Source organism: Oncorhynchus keta, chromosome 35 (assembly GCF_023373465.1).
Source record: "Oncorhynchus keta strain PuntledgeMale-10-30-2019 chromosome 35, Oket_V2, whole genome shotgun sequence".
NCBI lineage: Eukaryota > Metazoa > Chordata > Actinopteri > Salmoniformes > Salmonidae > Oncorhynchus > Oncorhynchus keta.
Genome location: NC_068455.1, coordinates 57,057,287 through 57,076,589, shown reverse-complemented (window position 1 = coordinate 57,076,589; position 19,303 = coordinate 57,057,287). Strand labels below are relative to the sequence as shown.

General features: G+C 44.9%; 1 protein-coding gene across 3 annotated transcripts in view; it reads right to left on the bottom strand.

Moving 5' to 3' along the window:
- Positions 1-19,303, bottom strand: part of LOC118368670 (neurexin-2-like) — a 991,707-nt gene that overhangs the window by 150,333 nt on the left and 822,071 nt on the right. For all 3 annotated transcript variants that reach the window (XM_052497154.1, XM_052497155.1, XM_052497156.1), the window contains one exon: positions 13,225-13,406. In XM_052497154.1, coding sequence (XP_052353114.1) covers positions 13,225-13,406 — 182 coding nt within the window. The remainder of the gene's footprint in view (positions 1-13,224; positions 13,407-19,303) is intronic.

Genomic DNA, 19,303 nt, shown 5'->3' with positions numbered 1-19,303 from the left:
CCAGAGAGTGTGTACATATGAGCATGTGCTGCCGTTGCACATGACTGAACACATTCTGTATGGGAGCCAAGCAATTGGATTGCATATCTGTCTGCCTGCTGCATATACCTGCAGCAAAACATAACCCACTCTCAGCATCCCTTCGCGGCCCTCTCCCTTTCTCCCCGCCACTGCACTACAGCCCAGCTCAGCCCCCAAATCCAATCTAAAGTGGTCCTAACAGCGGATTTGGCATAGCAATAACCGCTGTTACAGAATAATATTTGCACCTTATCAGAGGGGCCGGTGATAGCACATGAACGATTCAGAGCACAACGCGGTGGTAGAAGGCTCCTTCAGGGGTTGACGCACGCACACACGCACACACGCACGCACACACACACGCTCCTTTAGGGCCAATCTTACAGGGCCTGAGCTTCCTACCTCTGATATTGCCAACAAAGGAATCCCATGGCGGGGGGGAAGCGAGGAGGGGAAAACGCCCCCCCTCCCCCCCTCTCTGTTCACTGAGCTATAACCTCAATCACTCATAACAGTCAAACCTCCGGGATTAGGGTGAAAGCTCTCTTCGATACGTGAGAGAAGGGAGGGAGAGAGAGAAAGAAAGAGAGAGGGGGGAGAGGGAGGGAGATGAATACAGAGAGAGAGCATGTTTATAAACACATCTCTGATACAGCATGCAGAGGCAGGGAAGATACACTATATGTAGAAAAGTCCACACCCCTGTGGATTTCGTCTGTTTTTGACAGCTGTATAAAATTGAGCACACAGCCATGCAATCGCCGTAGACAAATATTGTCAGTAGAATGACCTTACTGAAGAGCTCAGTGACTTTCAACGTGGAACCGTCATAGGTTGCCACCTTCCAACAAGTTAATTCCTGCTAGAGCTGCCCCGGTTTTAGAATAACTGTCTTCAAAGTAATGACTCGGGACGTCGGGTTTGATATGAAAGCTTCTTTTAGTAATAATACTTGTTCACGTTACATTTAACAACTTTAGATTCTACAGAGCAATGCAGGTAAGATGCTAGCGGAAAGGTCAGCTTAATCACTTTGCACCTGCACATAACTGGCGCGTTATCGATCTCATTCCTGTCGCAAGGCATTCTGGAACTTGCAGTCAAAAGCGCAATTCAATACTAACCAATACAATGACATATGTAAATAACTGTAAAGAAATGCCTTTTAGATACAGCTCAATGAATTCACTTAAACGTTAACTCTGTAACACATTAAAGTTACAACACCCGGTCAACTGTAGGAGCTGTTACGTAAGCGCACAAAAATCGTCTGTCCTCGGTTGCAATACTCACTACCGAGTTCCAAACGGCCTCCTGAAGCAACTTCAGCACAATAATTGTTTGTTGGGAGCATCAAGAAATGAGTTTCCATGGCCGTGCAGCCACACACAAGCCTAAAATCACCATGCGCAATGCCAAGCGTCAGCTAGAGTGGTGTAAAGGTCGCCGCTATTGGACCCTGGAGCAGTGGAGTGATGAATCACGCTTCACCATCTGGCAGTCTGACGAACAGATCTGGGTTTGGTGGATGCCAGGAGAACGCTACCTCCCCAAATGCATAGTGACAACCGTAAAGTCCAGTGAAGGGAAATCTTAACACGACAGAATACAATGACATTCTAGACTATTCTGTGCTCCCAACCCTGTGGCAACAGTTTGGGGAAGGCCCTTTCCTGTCTCAGCATGACAATTGTTTGTCGAGATCGGTGTGGAATAACTTGACTGGCCTGCACAGAGCCCTGACCTCAACTCCATCGAACACCATTGGGATGAATTGGAACGCCGACTGCAAGCCAGGCCTAATCGCCCAACATCAGAGCCCAACCTCACTAATGCTCTTGTGGCTGAAAGGAAGTCCCCACCGCAGGGTTCCAACAACAACCCCCCAGAAGAGTGGAGGTTGTTATAGCAGCTCCATATTAATGCCCATGATTTTGTAATGAGATGGTCGATGAGCACGTGGTCATGTAGTGTATCAAACTCCATCTTCCTCCTACTCAACTTTTTCCAAACAACACAAATTAATTGCCTGTTAAACGAGGGCTCAAATGAAAGGGAATGCCCGGGAGGAAAGCTATGCACGAGTTCTGGGCATGCCATCTACAACGGTCAGTCTCACACACACACACACACACACACACACACACACACACACACACACACACACACACACACACACACACACACACACACACACACACACACACACACACACACACACACACGCACACGCACACACACACCTCATGTGACCAACCTACTCTGACCAGCGTCCGACTAAAGCTCAACTCCACTAGTAGAGGGAGGGGCAGAGGACTAACCGGCCAATAGAAAGGCCCCAGTTCTGTTCTCTTGCTGAGTAGAGAATTGGCAGAGGGAGTGGCAGTTGGCTATCTAGTTATCACTTCGCCAAGGCTGGAAGAAGATCTACATATACAACATGGCAGCCATTCCCATCCTGCTCAAGCTTATGCCCCATGAGGAGTTTGAATAAAACAAAACATTTTCCACCTTTATCTCCACTTCCCTTTCAAGAGTCTAATGTGCCATCCAGTGAAAACGTCTGCTGACAGAGACGCGTCTATTCTTAGCAACGTGCATTTTCAAAAAAACCCAACAACAATAAAACAATGTCCCGCTGATGTTGAATTACGCAGGGCTTTGTTCGGGTTTGTCAACAACGGTGAGGGCGGCAGTTGTTTAAAATCGAGGGTGCTCTCGGCCGACTGGCTTTGGGGCTTTGGTTACGTTGAGTGTGTGGACCCCTCACACGAGTGCGTGTGAACTCTGCATGGCTGAGCGGAGATAAACATCTCTCTCTCCATTTGCCCTCTTTCCTCTCCAACTCTCGCTACATTTGCGTCCTCTCTATCTTTGCCCGAAAGTCTCCTCTCTCTTTCCCCTGTCTATCCCTACCCGATCTCTCTCCATTTCTTTCTCCCCTCCCTCTCCTGCTCACCCCCCCCTCTCTGTCTCTCTCTCTCTTCCTTTCCCAGTTCCTCCCTTTCAATTTTTCTGAGATACACTCTCTGTGTGGTTGACTGCCTCCAGAGACGGAAAACAAATCCCACTGCTACCCACCGGGAGTCCACAACCTCCGTCAGAAAAAGTCACGGAGGGTTACCCATCCGTGGGAGAAGGTTTAGAGGGGAGTTGAGGAACCGTTTGGTACAAAGTCAATACAGAAGCATTTTTGCATTTTGTTTTAGTCACAGAACGTACATTGCAGCCAATGTGGATGGACAAAGAGAGAAGCAGGGAGGAACGTACAGGCCCAGCTAAAGTACTGCTTCAGGGGGATTACATGGATGGAGCTGCAGTGGTGACATTTGAGGAGCGACCCCAAAGCGGAAATGTACAGCAGCTCTCTTTTCAGGGCATCACAGAAAAGGACAGGACAGAAGAGGAGAGAGGCTGGTCATTCATAATCTACCCATTCTCTCCCTCTCCCTTTTTTCCCCTCTATCCATTTCTCTGAACAGGGACTTAGGGGCTCGCCAACAGTCTTTTTTGGCAAAAACCACTTCCACGCCGATCCACAGAAACGTTAAGATGTGTGTGTCAACGGGAAGAGAAACAAGAAACACGAATCCTGCGTTGAGAGAGTCGCAGTTGTATTGGATTAACTCCCAATTCAATTTTTCTGCCAGATGAAAAGCACATCACGTTGTGAGCAAGAGCTGCTGCTGCTGCGATGCTACGGCTAAATTCAATATAACACGTTTCAGATGACTGTTTACACAATGACTCACGCTAAACTAAATATAAATCTCAGCACCCGGACTGGAATTTATACTGGCTGTATGCCATTGTGATGAAGCTGTATTGGTGTGATCAGAAGTGTGATCAGAAGTGCGATGTGGATGAGTAGAAAGAGATGCAAAGGAATCAATGGAGTGGTCCCAAAAGTGCAAACCACGCCCATCTTGAGCCATCTAGGCGGCCATCTCAGCAGGCTCAATCAAACCTCTCGGCGTACTTGTACCCATTTGTGGTAGATAGAGGGGTATCTGTAGGAGGTATATGGGCGCCCCCCCGGTGATTAGACCAATCAGGATACAGCAGGACAGTCCTGTCTCCCTGCTCCTTTAATAACTTGTAATAAAACAAATACTACTTGAACCCATTTGTGGTAGATAGAGGGGTATCTGTAGGAGGTGTAGGAGGTGTATGGGCGCTCCCCCCGGTGATTAGACCAATCAGGATACAGCAGGACAGTCCTGTCTCCCTGCTCCTTTAATAGCTTATCGATCCTGGGGAGGCAATCCATTTACTTTCACCCAGAACTCACTGGGCATTCACAGCCTCATCGCCACCGCGAACCCACCACTGCCACCTCAAAAACAACAAGGGATCGGTTCTGTGCTCTCGACTTATCCACCGTGTTAGCTAACTAACTGTGTGACTATGTGCCTAGCCTACCTGGGTGGTTGCCTGTAATCGTCTGAATATGTCCAAACTCGAAATGGTTAAAAGATCCATCTGTCCATTCTTTGCTTCGACTTCATCCGGTCATTTTGGTTCAGTCTCTGATTCCACACAGAAACTGCAAAGACTATAGTATATCCTGCAGCTGTGGTGCCAAAATGTCTCCCAGGGCTTGGACCACATCCTCTGGTGTGCCCGAAACTAATGGACGGTAATGGCGAAGGTGCATGAAGATGTTGGAATTCAGATATGACGTCGTTGTTTTAGCACTAAGCACTGAGTTTTGAAACTACAGCGTTTGACATGGATCAATGCACCGATGAATTGGCACAATCACATTTTTCGGGTTGATCAAATTACCGCCATCGTGGAGCTAAAATTGAGATCATGTGTACTGTGCTAATGACAATACAAGAAAAAGAGCCATGGAGAGCAATGCACAATACAGGGAACATGTACAACATGGAGAACTTAGCAAACGGGGCATTTGTGATAAGTGTCTGGGGGCTGCCGTATTTATGCATCTCGTATTTATGCAGACATGTGTGGGGCATTGACCTCCAAGCAGCTCCTCGTGGAGGGGAGAAAGTGCCCAACCCCCTGCAGAGGCAGGAAGACCAAGGAGAGCACGGAGAGCCAGGTGGAGGCTGTCAGGCTGAGGCTTTATTAGTGGGCCACAAAGGCAGGATTAATCGATAGCTGTCCGGCCCCTCACATGCCAAGGAGAGGCCCCTGCCAAACACACCAGGGCCCTATCTCGTTACCACCGGTGACCGCTGGCCCCGATCTGCCGGCAGAGCATTTATCAAGCATGCACGCCGCACGCACGCACACACACACACACACACGCATGTTTGGCTTGCGATGACTCCCTAGGCATATGATGAAGGGGAGCGATTTTTAAAAGTGACACTCGTTTAAGAGGGAAACAGGTGTGGGGTAGCAAAATGTAAACAAGGTGAGGGAGAAATATAAGGGGAGAGAATGTGTGTGTGCCATAGAGAATCAATGTATGTGTATGTGACTATGTGTGTGTGTGTGTGTGTGTGTGTGTGTGTGTGTGTGTGTGTGTGTGTGTGTGTGTGTGTGCGCGCGCCGATCTTCACAGCGAAGGGGGCTGACAGGGATGGAGAGAGGATAAAAGGAGCTGCTTCTCCTTGACAGTTTTATCTGCACCGCCATCTACCTTTATCTGGCAGCAACATCTCCAGCGTTCCCGAACGGGAGAAGAAACTCCGAGGAACACTCCCGTTAGCTAGTCATCTCTTCCCAGCTTATCATCAAGACATCCAAAGACAATTTTTCGACTCACAGGGAGGGAGCCGTAAAAGGAACAGTACGGCCAAAGGAATGCTTCAAAAGAGAGAGAGAGAGATACCGCGAGGGACCATCGCTATCTATTTCACCATGACCCTGAAACACACCTCTCCATCATTTATGAGGACCTGTTGCCAGTCACACTAGACATTGGCTGGGTCTTCTGAGGAATAGACCTCTAAATCAGCGCTTGGCTTATTTAAAGCGATGACCCAGGAAACCTTGTTGAACAACAGACTCCTGGTCGGCTCGGTAACTGCAGATGAGGGCCGTTTTCCGATGGGTCCGTTACCGTGACAACTCACTGTCATTTGTTAGGACCATAGATACACACCAACTTTCATTCCCTCCTTTTTGTTCCGTTGGAAGTTTGGATACAGCCTGGCTTGTCAGCTAAACTTGGAACTATGGCGAATGGTCTACAAATCACCTATTATTCAGCTAAATTGGCTATTTACCATGATGGTAATGTAAGTTAACAAGGAAATTGCTCCTTAAACATGACTGACAAGTGTGCTATCAGCAGCATCAGTGACTCATCACCCCAAAATGGATGCTGTTGAGTTGATGAATAATGAGCCATATAAAGACACACGGTGGTGCATCCCCAATGGCACCCTGTTCCCTATTTAGTGCACTACTTTTGACCAGAGCCATACTGGACTACTGGTCAACAGTAGTGCCCTATGTAGAAAATAGGGTGCTTTTTGGGACACAGAGAGTGGGAGGAGAAAAAACCTTATCTCCACGCTGCCTTAAAAGAGAGAGCACAGAGCATAGTCTGTACTCTGTATTCTACAGAAATGTCCCCTACAAAGCTCTATCGAGTTTCCCCAGAGGTTACTGTTTGTGGATGAGTAATGCATTGGGCCTTTCAGAGACAGGTCCCAGGCCCCGAGGCAACAGGACGGGGAGGAGGTTGGGCATTATTATCAGCTACAGTACGATACGTTCACCCAGTCTCTTTCTATCATCCCCTCGAGGCTCATGGGAAATGTCAGTGAGATGTGAGACACAGACACTGAAGATTTGGCCCCTGTGACAGTGACAGACAGTGTGTGCAGGGCATTGACATTCAGATAAATTTGCCTGTGGCACAAAGGGCAACTTAAAGCTACCGTCCCGAATGAAAACAATACTGGCCCAGGGAAGCGGATGATTAGCACATAATTTAAATTGTATCTTTCATTTTGAACTGTCAGCAGTCTATAGTTGTAGGGCACTATAAAATCAGTTTTTATCTTTTCTTAAATTCATTTTTCTTTCTGTTAATTTCCTTTAGGATCACTCTCAAAATCATACCGTTTTTTGTTGTTGTTTAGGGGGATGCTCTAAGTCCACAGCAATGCTTAAACCACATTAGGAGACCACATTTGAGGTCTGGAGAAAATAGTAAAAAATATCTAAAAATTGGAGGGTGTAGTTGCCCTTTAATTCAATTGTTTTGCTAGCTGTGTTTTTGTACTGTACAATGTCCAGTGTAGGCTACATGTGGTGTCAAGAGTTCACAAAACAAATGCCCCGTGGTTCATACAAATCATCATGATATCATTGTGCCAGGTAGGCCTAAATTTAGTTGGGAAGTTTGGGGGTTGGGGGGGACCTTTAGAAATGTTCTTTCAAAAGGCGCATCATGACTGAATTGCCCATCGCAAAGATTCAACCAAGACTTCGGACTAAACCTATGAAATACCCGGTTTGTAAACCCATTGTTAACTTAGCATTTCCTGGTAGGTATCAGAAGTGTAAACATCTTTCCTACCTACCCTACCGCTGTCGTTATTCCTGCTGTGAGCTGCTCCACATGACAACCAGTTGAGAGCTGTGCGCTCTTGCTGTCCAACACATTATAAACTAGGCTTTGTGTGCTGTGCCCGCACGTGATAAATAATCAACATAATGTTTTTTCCCCCCCAGCAATTATATAGACTACATTGAAAATAGCATAATTTCCGTTCACTGGCCCAAGATGAAGATGATTGACTGGCCCGGAGATTTCCAAAAGATCTGTGGGCCAGCGGGCAGCCTTGTATGTCCAGCCCTGGTGTGTGTTTGTGTGTATACAGTATGTGTGTTCATGCATGTGTGTGTGTGTGTGTGAGAGAGGGAGAACGCGAAAGAGAGGGGGTGTGTCTGCATGTGTTTGTGCGACATTGACAGACAGTGCGTGCCTGTGCTTTGGGTGTGTGTGTCTCTCCCTCTCTGGATTTGTGTGTGTGTGTGTGTGTGTGTGTGTGTGTGTGTGTGTGTGTGTGTGTGTGTGTGTGTGTGTGTGTGTGTGTGTGTGTGTGTGTGTGTGTGTGTGTGTGTGTGTGTGTGTGTGTGTGTGTGTGTGCGCGCGCAGGGTGGGGTACTGTGAGTGAGAGATAGAGCCAATGCATATCACATAGGAAACGCCCCCTAAGTCCTGGTCTTAATTTGACTCTTGCTTGTCCTCTACCAGGGAGCTAATAGTAATTAAAGAGGCCCAGACACTGTTGCATGGGGGGAGGGAGGGGAGTCATTTGGGTGAATGACTCAGGAGGAGCGCAGAGCAAATCAAATGTAATTGCAGTGGGACTGGTGCAAGAGCAGAGCTGGGAGAGAGGCTGATGGTCTGACGTGATGGGGGACAGAGGGAGGGGGGAGAGAAGGAGGACAAAAATGCGTGAGACTGAATGAGAACGAGAGCACGAGCGAAAGAGAAAGAGATGGAATCAACAACAATGAGAGGATGAATGAGAAATGAGATGGAGGGAGGGAAGGAGGTATTCAATTCAATAAAGCAGGGAGCTGCTCAGATGTCCAGAAAGTGGAGGGCAGGGTCGTACCAGCGCTCATCAGCCCTATAATGAAACCTACACACCAATGATTCACTAACACTGACACACTGGTATACTGCCAGCGTCTCAAATGGAACCCTATTGCCTATATAACCCCATAGGGCTCTATTCAAAAGCAGCGCACTATATCGGGAATAGGGTGCCATTCGGGACGCGCCCTAATATACTGGGAGGAGCACACTGTGATGATACAAGGCAATGAACTGTCATGGAAGCCCATGTGATATAGTGTGGTATGGAAGGCTTGGCAATATTTAAGCAATACTGCATGATAGGCCATGTGTTATGACATTTTTTATCATGGCAGTGACGTGGTCAGTGACCATAGCCACCAAGTGAAGCTCGAGTCCATAACAAATGGTCTTGAGTTGATTATTGCTTTTATACAATGGGTTACCAGCATTAAAAAGCCAAATTCTTTCCCAAACCATACATTTTTCAACAAAACGTGATGCTACATTCACGAACACTGGTTGTCAAGTGCAATTTTAAGCCTTCTCTTCATATTGAATGCCATGTAAAGCAAAAACTACCCAAGTGCTGGTTAGGGAAAGGGGGATACCTAGTTAGATGTACAACTGAACGCATTCAACTGAACTGTGTCTTCCGCATTTAACCCAACCCCTTGAATAGTTACAGAACTTTGCAGGTTGCTATGGAGGTTCTTCCCCCGTGCTAGCTAGCCAAGTACACAACTAACACAATCACTTCAGACTGAAGCTGGAAAGACAGCCAACGTGGGTCATTTTGTTTCGTTTTATCTGTTTTACTGTTTACATGTCTTTTTATAAACACATAAAAATGCGGATTCACGATTTCAACTGGCTGAGAAAAGCTGCCTGTCTGTCTTGTCCCAACTCCCGAATTTCAACATTGAAGCAATGTTGCAAATGTCGGAGATATTGTCTCGGTGCTTTTTTACAGTGGAGATCAAGTTTATACATTGCATGGCTGGGCAGATGAGACAGTGGATCTGTAAAAGTATTATTATTATTATTAGTAGTAGTAGTAATAGTAGTAGTAATAGTTGTGGCCATGTGCATGTTGTCTAGTATATCATGGGCAGGATGGACTTTAACAATGGGAAATCCAAACCAACCGTTAAAGTGTGATAACACATGGAGGCTACTATACAAATGTATGTGAAGTGACGATTCAGTTGTGAAGTCTTGCTTGTGGACTGATCAATTGGAAAATCTCTGAGATGTGTGGTGAATACTGTACGCATTGACTGAATGACGATTGAGATGGTTTACCATTGCAATACTATCAATAAGATTTCTGTCAATAACTGCTGAGATATGCTAGCATTAGTATGATTATTAATTACATACCAGTGAGGACATTGGTTTTGACCTTAGCCTGTTGTATGAAGTACAACCACTGAGCCAGTTCTCTTCCCATTGTGTGTGTGTGTGTGTGTGTGTGTGTGTGTGTGTGTGTGTGTGTGTGTGTGTGTGTGTGTGTCCCACATTGAAATAGAATGAATAGAGCAGGCTTGGAAGTTCTAACCCCGACAATTTGACTAGTAAACTCATGGGTACTGTACAGTACACTCGCAATGGCTGCCTGTTATTGTGATGCAATCATTTCCATGGTAATTTGGAATGTTCTATCAACCGATGGTGGATTGCCATGGTAATGTAGTACGTTAATTCAAATCATAGATGCGGTAAAGAGGTCAATCGGACTCGACCAATACAATGGAATTGTCATGGAAATACGTGGGGGAATGGGCAGTGGGGGAATGATCTCGAATCTCCTCATTGCCCCCCCAGTAAAATGTGCCCACATTTAGGCTATTGTTTATACAGTGCGTTCTGAAAGTATTCAGACCCCTTGACTCTCAGCCTTATTCTAAAATGGATTCAATCAAAAATTCTCAGCAATCTACACACAATACCCCATAACGATAAAGCGACAACCAGTTTAGACATTTTTGCAAACGTAATTAAACATTTTTTTTAATAAACTGAATTACACAAGTATTCAGACCCTTCGCTATGAGGCTCGAAATTGATCTCAACTGCATCATGTTTCCATTGATCATCCTTGAGATGTTTCTACAACTCGATTGGAGTCCACGTGTGGTAAATTCAATTGATTGGACATGATTTGGAAAGGCACACACACACCTGTCTATATAAGGTCCCACAGTTGACAGTGCATGTCAGAGCAAAAACCATGCCATGAGGTCGAAGGAATTGTCCGTAGAGGCACAGATCTGGGGAAAGGCCAAACTGAGCAATCGGGGAAGAAGGGCCTTGGTCAGGGAGGTAACAAAGATCCCGATGCTCACTCTGACAGAGCTCTTGAGATGGGAGAACCTTCTAGAAGGACAACCATCTCTGCAGCACTCCACCAATCAGGCCTTTATGGTAGAGTGGCCAGAAGGAAGCCACTCCTCAGTAAAAGGCACATGACAGCCCGAGTTTTCCAAAAGGCACCTAAAGACAATCAGACCATGAGAAACAAGATTCTCTGGTCTGATGAAACCAAGATCAATGCCAAGCGTCACGCCTGGAGGAAACCTGGCACCATCCCTGCAGTGAAGCATGGTGGTGACAACATCATGCTGTGGGGATGTTTTTCAGTGGCAGGGACTGGGAAACTAGTCAGGATCGAGGCAAAGATGAACGGAGCAAAGTACAGAGAGATCCTTGATAAAAAACCTCCTCTGGAGCACTCAGGACCTCAGACTGGGGAGAAGGTTCCCCTTCCAACAGGACAATGATCCTAAGCCCCAAGCCAAGACAATGCAGGAATGGCCTCGGGTCAAGTCTCAGAATGTCTTTGAGTGGCCCAGCCAGAGCCCGGACTTGAACCCGATCAAACATCTCTGGAGAGACCCATAACCATGTAGCGTCATGAAAATAAAATAACAGTTAAAACCGTTTAATAAATAGGACAACATTCAATTTAGGATTTGTATTTATTTTGTATTTTCATGTAGATAAACTTGACCTAATAGCAGGAGTGTTTACTAATGATTAATAGCAATTGTTTTGCCAACTTTGTCTCTCTATTCAACATCTCCTCCTCCTCCCAACTAATTATGCGCAAGGGTAATTATGCGCAGGGCGTGCTATAGGCCACGGCCCTACAGTAAAAAAAAAAATCTTTAAAGGCTTGATGTGTGGACTATCTTTTCAACAATTCACATTTTCAGTGCTTGCTAGTAAAACAAATTGGACTTTTAAAACAAAAAGCTTGGATGTGTCTGACTATTCATTAATCAGCAGCAGTCAACAAGGTTGTACAGACTCTGAGGCCTATAATGTGCTAATGTTTGTGTCAAATGGACAATGTGCCAGTCCACTCCAACCTGGCATGGTATAATCTTCCTTTATAGCCCAGCTGTTTTTAGTTGTTTTTTTAAAAACATGCATTCAAATTATACTAGGTCCTCTCAGTATTTGAAAAATCTTCCCAACACTCTCCGCCTCGATAATCAGAGTCGCTGATAAATGATTTATGGACATGTTGAGTGTGTTTGTTTCTGTTTTAATGACTGTCAATGTCATCTTCATACTAGAGCAGAGCTGTCCCCTTCATACTTTCCTTGTCAATTCATTGTCTTACAGCCTTCTTTCAGAAAACCTAAAACCTAGGTTGTGTTTTTATAGGTTTCAAGGAAAGCTGAAATAGGGAGAATGAGGATGGAGATGAAAAGAGGAGAGGAGAGGGCAAAACAACACTGTTACCACTCTGCCTTGAAGGCTGTAGTTAGTCAGTGTGAGCCCTGAGTGAGAGAGGCAGCATGGAGACAGAGACCGTAAAAGCACAGGCACTGGCTAGCAGAGCAGCTGGCACAAGCCACTCTTTATAGCTGCAGGCAAAGTGTGTGTGTGTGTGTGTGTGTGTGTGTGTGTGTGTGTGTGTGTGTGTGTGTGTGTGTGTGTGTGTGTGTGTGTGTGTGTGTGTGTGTGTGTGTGTGTGTGTGTGTGTGTGTGTGTGTGTGTGTGTGTGTGCGCGTGCGTGCGTTTGACACCGGTGACATGCTGAGAGGAACAGAGTCAGTGGGTTCGGCAGGGAGCAGATAATTAACAGAAAGGCATCCATTAAAATAATAATATGGGCTTTGAATCTCGTCGGTAGGCAGGGATCACATGGGTCAACGAGCCATTTACAGGCAGCATTAATGCCTTTTTAAAATGCCCGATGTCCTTTAATTGCCTTATAAAGTTATCCTTAGACAGGGTTCTCTTTAACATGCCTTTTACCTAGACCATATGAGAGTCATAGTGGCAGGGATGGAGTAATTACTAGTTTGGTAAGAGTGAATGAGATGTAAAGACCTGCTCAATGATCGTTCTTTGAGTAGTTACTTTCACCTGTACATCTCCAACTTTGGACCATATTAGCTCAACCTACCACTCCTCAATGCGTCTCAACCACATTCCTACTGTCCCCAGTCCCCGTGTACCTCTTCAACCCCAGCCATCTCTTGACACATGCTGTCCCTCCAAATAAGTGTCCCTCCAATCTACTGTCCCCTTAAACTGTGTGTCCCTCCAACCCACTCACCCCACCAGTAGGCAAACCAATGTCCTCCTCCACCAATGACTTCCCGCCTCCAACTCCCCAACCATGCCCCCTTATATCACCCCTTGCAGTTCCGCAGGTAGTCACTTACTATGTGCAGCTCCAGGTAGTCTCCCAGTCCCTCTGCGCTTTCCACCCTGACCAGCACGGCCTCCTTCAGCTGCGTGCTGAATCCCACCGCCAGCCGGTCTGCCCGTGTGCTCGGCCGGTCGTTGGGGGGCCAGGTGTATGTGATGAGGGCTCCTCCTCTCCCGAAGATGTAGGTTGTCCCAGCTGTGGACAGAAGAGGGCCAATGTGTCATATATGATGGATACTATTCCATAGACCTATATCATGTGGTGCAGTGAAAGGTCAAAGCCAAAGAACAAGGTAGGTGCTTGTCGTTGTCTGCTGTTGAGCCATAGCAGGTATGTCTTCCCTAATGTGGCACACACAGAGCAGTGCTTTTTGGGACAGAGCCTATTCTCTCACATCAAAATCATTCCGTTTCTACAGAGTAACGTGGCAAGTCCAATTCCCCTTTCTCCTGGTTGTATTCTTCTGGCGCTGACTAATTATCTCTGCGTGGCAGTGGAGACAGAAGAGCAGGCGGAGAGAGGGAGGAGGAAGAGGAGGGATGGGCGAGGAAGAGGAGGGAGGGAGGGAAAGAAATGAGGAAAGTGGGTGACGACGAGGTGTGAGACGCGATGGTTGGAAGTGATGAAGGCAGTGCGAGAACATTTTGAGGCAGAGTGTTCATCTGTTCCACCACTACACCACTGTTCTGTTGTAGTGTTCCTGCTCAAAGGCATTAGGGCAGTTCAAGATGAGAGGAGATACATGGAAGGAAACTGCTCTAAAATGGCTGTCGGTAGGAAGGCAGCCATGTTACAGAGAGATTGAGGAACAGAGGCTGTAACAGTATCAGCAGCTCCCCCACTCAGGTGTGAGCCCCCCTCTATTTGCTTCAGCATGAGGCACGTGATGCCTCGGCTCTCTGGGTCCCAGCCTTCCAATCTCATTTTCTTTTCTAAATAAACAAGATGCGTGACTGAAATACTATAACTAGCCCACAGCATGAAAAAACAGCTTAGAGGAAGAAGATGCACAACAAAGGGTTTCAATTCCTCCCCTCCTCTATCTGGCAGGGAAGAATGCAGATCATTGTGGGATAAATGTAAAGGATGATGATGATGATGAGGATGAAGATGACAGAGTCATTAACCCTAACATTAAATCAACACTATGCAATCCATAGACAATTCCAGACGTCATTCCCAGAGCAAAGTTGTACAATCAATACCTCTCTTTCTCAGTTTGTCAGGGTAGAATGCAGAGCATTGTCAACAAATCAATAGAAAGGACGATGGTGAGGAGGAGGAGGAGGATGATGATAACTGAAGACTGAAAATTCCCACCTCATATAAACTCAGCAAAAAAGAAATGTCCCTTTTTCAGGACCCTGTCTTTCAAAGATCATTTGTAAAAAATATAAATAACTTCACAGATCTTCATTGTAAAGGGATTAAACACTGTTTCCCAGGCTTGTTCAATGAACCATAAACAGTAAATGAACATGCACCTGTGGAACGGTCGTTAAAACACTAACAGTTTACAGATAATTAAAATGAAAACTTAGGACACTAAAGAGGCCTTTCTACTGACTCTGAAAAACACCAAAAGAAAGATGCCCAGGTTCCCTGCTCATCTGCGTGAATGTGCCTTAGGCATGCTGCAAGGAGGCATGAGGACTGCAGATGTGACAGACAGGACCAGACAGGACTGACAAAAAGTTGTCTTCACTGATGAGTCGCGTTTTTGTCTCACCAGGGGTGATGGTCGGATTCACGTTTATCGTCGAAGGAATGTGCGTTACACCGAGGCCTGTACTCTGGAGCGGGATTGATTTGAGGGTGGAGGGTCCATCATGGTCTGGGGCGGTGTCATCGGACTGAGCTTGTTGTCATCTCAACGCTGTGCGTTACAGGGAAGACATCCTTCTCCCTCATGTGGTACCCTTCCTGCAGGATCACCCTGACATGACCCTCAAGTATGACAATGCCACCAGCCATTCTGCTCGTTCTGTGAGTGATTTCCTGCAAGACAGGAATGTCAGTGTTCTGTCATGGCCAGGGAAGAGCCCGGATCTCATTCCCAATGAGCACGTCTGGGACCTGTTGGATAGGAAGGTGAAGGCTTGGGCCATTCACCCAGAAATGTCCGGGAACTTGCAGGTGCCTTGGTGGAAGAGTGGGGTAACATCTCACAGCAAGAACTGGCAAATCTGGTGCAGTCCATGAGGAGGAGATGTACTGCAGTACTTAATGCAGCTGGTGGCCACACCAGATACCGACTGTTACTTTTGATTTCCCCTTTTGAATCCCCCCTTTTTCAGGGACACATTATTCCATTTCTGTTAGTCACGTGTCTGTGGAACTTGTTCAGTTTATGTCTCAGTTGTTGAAACTTGTTATGTTCATACAAATATTTACACATGTTAAGTTGGCTGAAAATAAACGCAGTTGACAGTGAGAGGACGTTTCTTTTTTTTCTGAGCTTATATTTAGAATATCTGCATCTCAGTTTACTCATATCGCAGTAAACCAACACTGCATACTCTATTAGCAATTTAATTCCAGATGTCATGCCCAGAGCAAAGAGATTAACACCTCTTCAGTTCAACACCTCCTACCACCGGAATAGCACAAACTCAAAAGCTGCAAAGTACCTTTTGCCAAATAATCTTCAAGGAAACTTTATTTCCACTCCCCCCTCAGTTTATTTTCTTTAGTCCTTGTCCTGTGTGGTGGCAGGCCGGCTGTCTGCAGAAGTGGTGGCCACCTGCTGTTACGGCGACCCTGCAGCAGCCCACTAAGCGAAGAGACAAAGAGGTGACGAGGCATCTAATGAGGTAGTCTGGCAGGTTCTCCCTGACTGAGCCCACATCTTAGGGTTTCAGAGACACCCAACACCTGCTCCAGGTCTGCTCGACCAATGCATGCAGAGCCATGCTAACCACCAACCACCTCTCCCTTTTCTACACACCAGGGATGGGGTAAGAAAGAGGTGTAGACGTGAGACGTGGAGGGAGATGGAAGGGGTAGAAGAGGGAATGCGAGAGGAAATGATCGCAAAAGAGTGGGAGAGGGGAAGCGGGAGAGAGAGAGAACAATAATAAGAGAGAGATAGGAAAGGAGAGAGAGAGAGAGAACAATAATAAGAGAGAGATAGGAAAGGAGAGAGAGAGAGAGAGAACAATAATAAGAGAGAGATAGGAAAGGAGAGAGAGAGAGAGAACAATAATAAGAGAGATCAATAATAAGAGAGAGATAGGAAAGGAGAGAGAACAATAAGAGAGAGATAGGAAAGGAGAGAGAGAGAACAATAATAAGAGAGAGATAGGAAAGGAGAGAGAGAGAACAATAATAAGAGAGAGATAGGAAAGGAGAGAGAGAGAGAACAATAATAAGAGAGAGATAGGAAAGGAGAGAGAGAGAGAGAACAATAATAAGAGAGAGATAGGAAAGGAGAGAGAGAGAGAACAATAATAAGAGAGAGATAGGAAAGGAGAGAGAGAGAACAATAATAAGAGAGATAGGAAAGGAGAGAGAGAGAACAATAATAAGAGAGAGATAGGAAAGGAGAGAGAGAGAACAATAATAAGAGAGAGATAGGAAAGGAGAGAGAGAGAACAATAATAATAAGAGAGATAGGAAAGGAGAGAGAGAGAACAATAATAAGAGAGAGATAGGAAAGGAGAGAGAGAGAGAGAACAATAATAAGAGAGAGATAGGAAAGGAGAAGAGAGAGAGAACAATAATAAGAGAGAGATAGGAAAGGAGAGAGAGAGACAATAATAAGAGAGAGATAGGAAAGGAGAGAGAGAGAGAACAATAATAAGAGAGAGATAGGAAAGGAGAGAGAGAGAAGAGAACAATAATAAGAGAGATAGGAAAGGAGAGAGAGAGAGAACAATAATAAGAGAGAGATAGGAAAGGAGAGAGAGAGAGAACAATAATAAGAGAGAGATAGGAAAGGAGAGAGAGAGAGACAATAATAAGAGAGAGATAGGAAAGGAGAGAGAGAGAATAATAAGAGAACAATAATAAGAGAGAGAGAACAATAATAAGAGAGAGATAGGAAAGGAGAGAGAGAACAATAATAAGAAGAGAGATAGGAAAGGAGAGAGAGAGAGAACAATAATAAGAGAGAGAAAGGAAAGAGAGAGAGAGAACAATAATAAGAGAGATAGGAGAGAGAGAACAATAATAAGAGAGAGATAGGAAAGGAGAGAGAGAGAGAACAATAATAAGAGAGAGATAGGAAAGGAGAGAGAGAGAGAGAGAAACAATAATAAGAGAGAGATAGGAAAGGAGAGAGAGAGAACAATAATAAGAGAGAGATAGGAAAGGAGAGAGAGAGAGAACAATAATAAGAGAGAGATAGGAAAGGAGAGAGAGAGAGAACAATAATAAGAGAGATAGGAAAGGAAAGGAGAGAGAACAATAATAAGAGAGAGATAATAATAAGAGAGAGATAATAAAGGAGAGAGAGAGAGAGAAGAACAATAATAAGAGAGAGATAGGAAAGGAGAGAGAGAGAACAATAATAAGAGAGAGATAGGAAAGGAGAGAGAGAGAAAGGAGAGAGAGAGAGACAATAATAAGAGAGAGATAGGAAAGGAGAGAGAGAGAATAATAAGAGAGAGATAGGAAAGGAGAGAGAGAGAACAATAATAAGAGAGATATAGGAAAGGAGAGAGAGAGAACAATAATAAGAGAGAGATAGGAAAGGAGAGAGAGAACAATAATAAGAGAGAGATAGGAAAGGAGAGAGAGAGAGAACAATAATAAGAGAGAGATAGGAGAGAGAGAGAGAGAACAATAATAAGAGAGAGATAGGAAAGGAGAGAGAGAGAGAACAATAATAAGAGAGAGATAGGAAAGGAGAGAGAGAGAGAACAATAATAAGAGAGAGATAGGAAAGGAGAGAGAGAGAGAACAATAATAAGAGAGAGATAGGAAAGGAGAGAGAGAGAGAGAGAGATAGGAAAGGAGAGAGAGAGAGAACAATAATAAGAGAGAGATAGGAAAGGAGAGAGAGAGAACAATAATAAGAGAGAGATAGGAAAGGAGAGAGAGAGAACAATAATAAGAGAGAGATAGGAAAGGAGAGAGAGAGAGAACAATAATAAGAGAGAGATAGGAAAGGAGAGAGAGAGAACAATAATAAGAGAGAGATAGGAAAGGAGAGAGAGAGAACAATAATAAGAGAGAGATAGGAAAGGAGAGAGAGAGAGAACAATAATAAGAGAGAGATAGGAAAGGAGAGAGAGAGAGAACAATAATAAGAGAGAGATAGGAAAGGAGAGAGAGAGAGAGAACAATAATAAGAGAGAGACAATAATAAGAGAGAGAATAGAAGATAGGAAAGGAGAGAGAGAGAGACAATAATAAGAGAGAGATAGGAAAGGAGAGAGAGAGAGAACAATAATAAGAGAGAGATAGGAAAGGAGAGAGAGAGAGAACAATAATAAGAGAGAGATAGGAAGAGAGAGAACAATAATAAGAGAGATATAGGAAAGGAGAGAGAGAGAGAACAATAATAAGAGAGAGATAGGAAAGGAGAGAGAGAGAGAACAATAATAAGAGAGAGATAGGAAAGGAGAGAGAGAGAGAACAATAATAAGAGAGAGATAGGAAAGGAGAGAGAGAGAGAACAATAATAAGAGAGAGATAGGAAAGGAGAGAGAGAGAGAAAATAATAAGAGAGAGATAGGAAAGGAGAGAGAGAGAAACAATAATAAGAGAGAGATAGGAAAGGAGAGAGAGAGACAATAATAAGAGAGAGATAGGATAGGAGAGAGAGAGAGAGACAATAATAAGAGAGAGATAGGAAAGGAGAGAGAGAGAGAACAATAATAAGAGAGAGATAGGAAAGGAGAGAGAGAGAGAACAATAATAAGAGAGAGATAGGAAAGGAGAGAGAGAAGAACAATAATAAGAGAGAGATAGGAAAGGAGAGAGAGAGAACAATAATAAGAGAGAGATAGGAAAGGAGAGAGAGAGAGAGAGAAAAGGAGAGAGAGAGAGAGAACAATAATAAGAGAGAGATAGGAAAGGAGAGAGAGAGAGAACAATAATAAGAAGAGAGATAGGAAAGGAGAGAGAGAGAGAACAATAATAAGAGA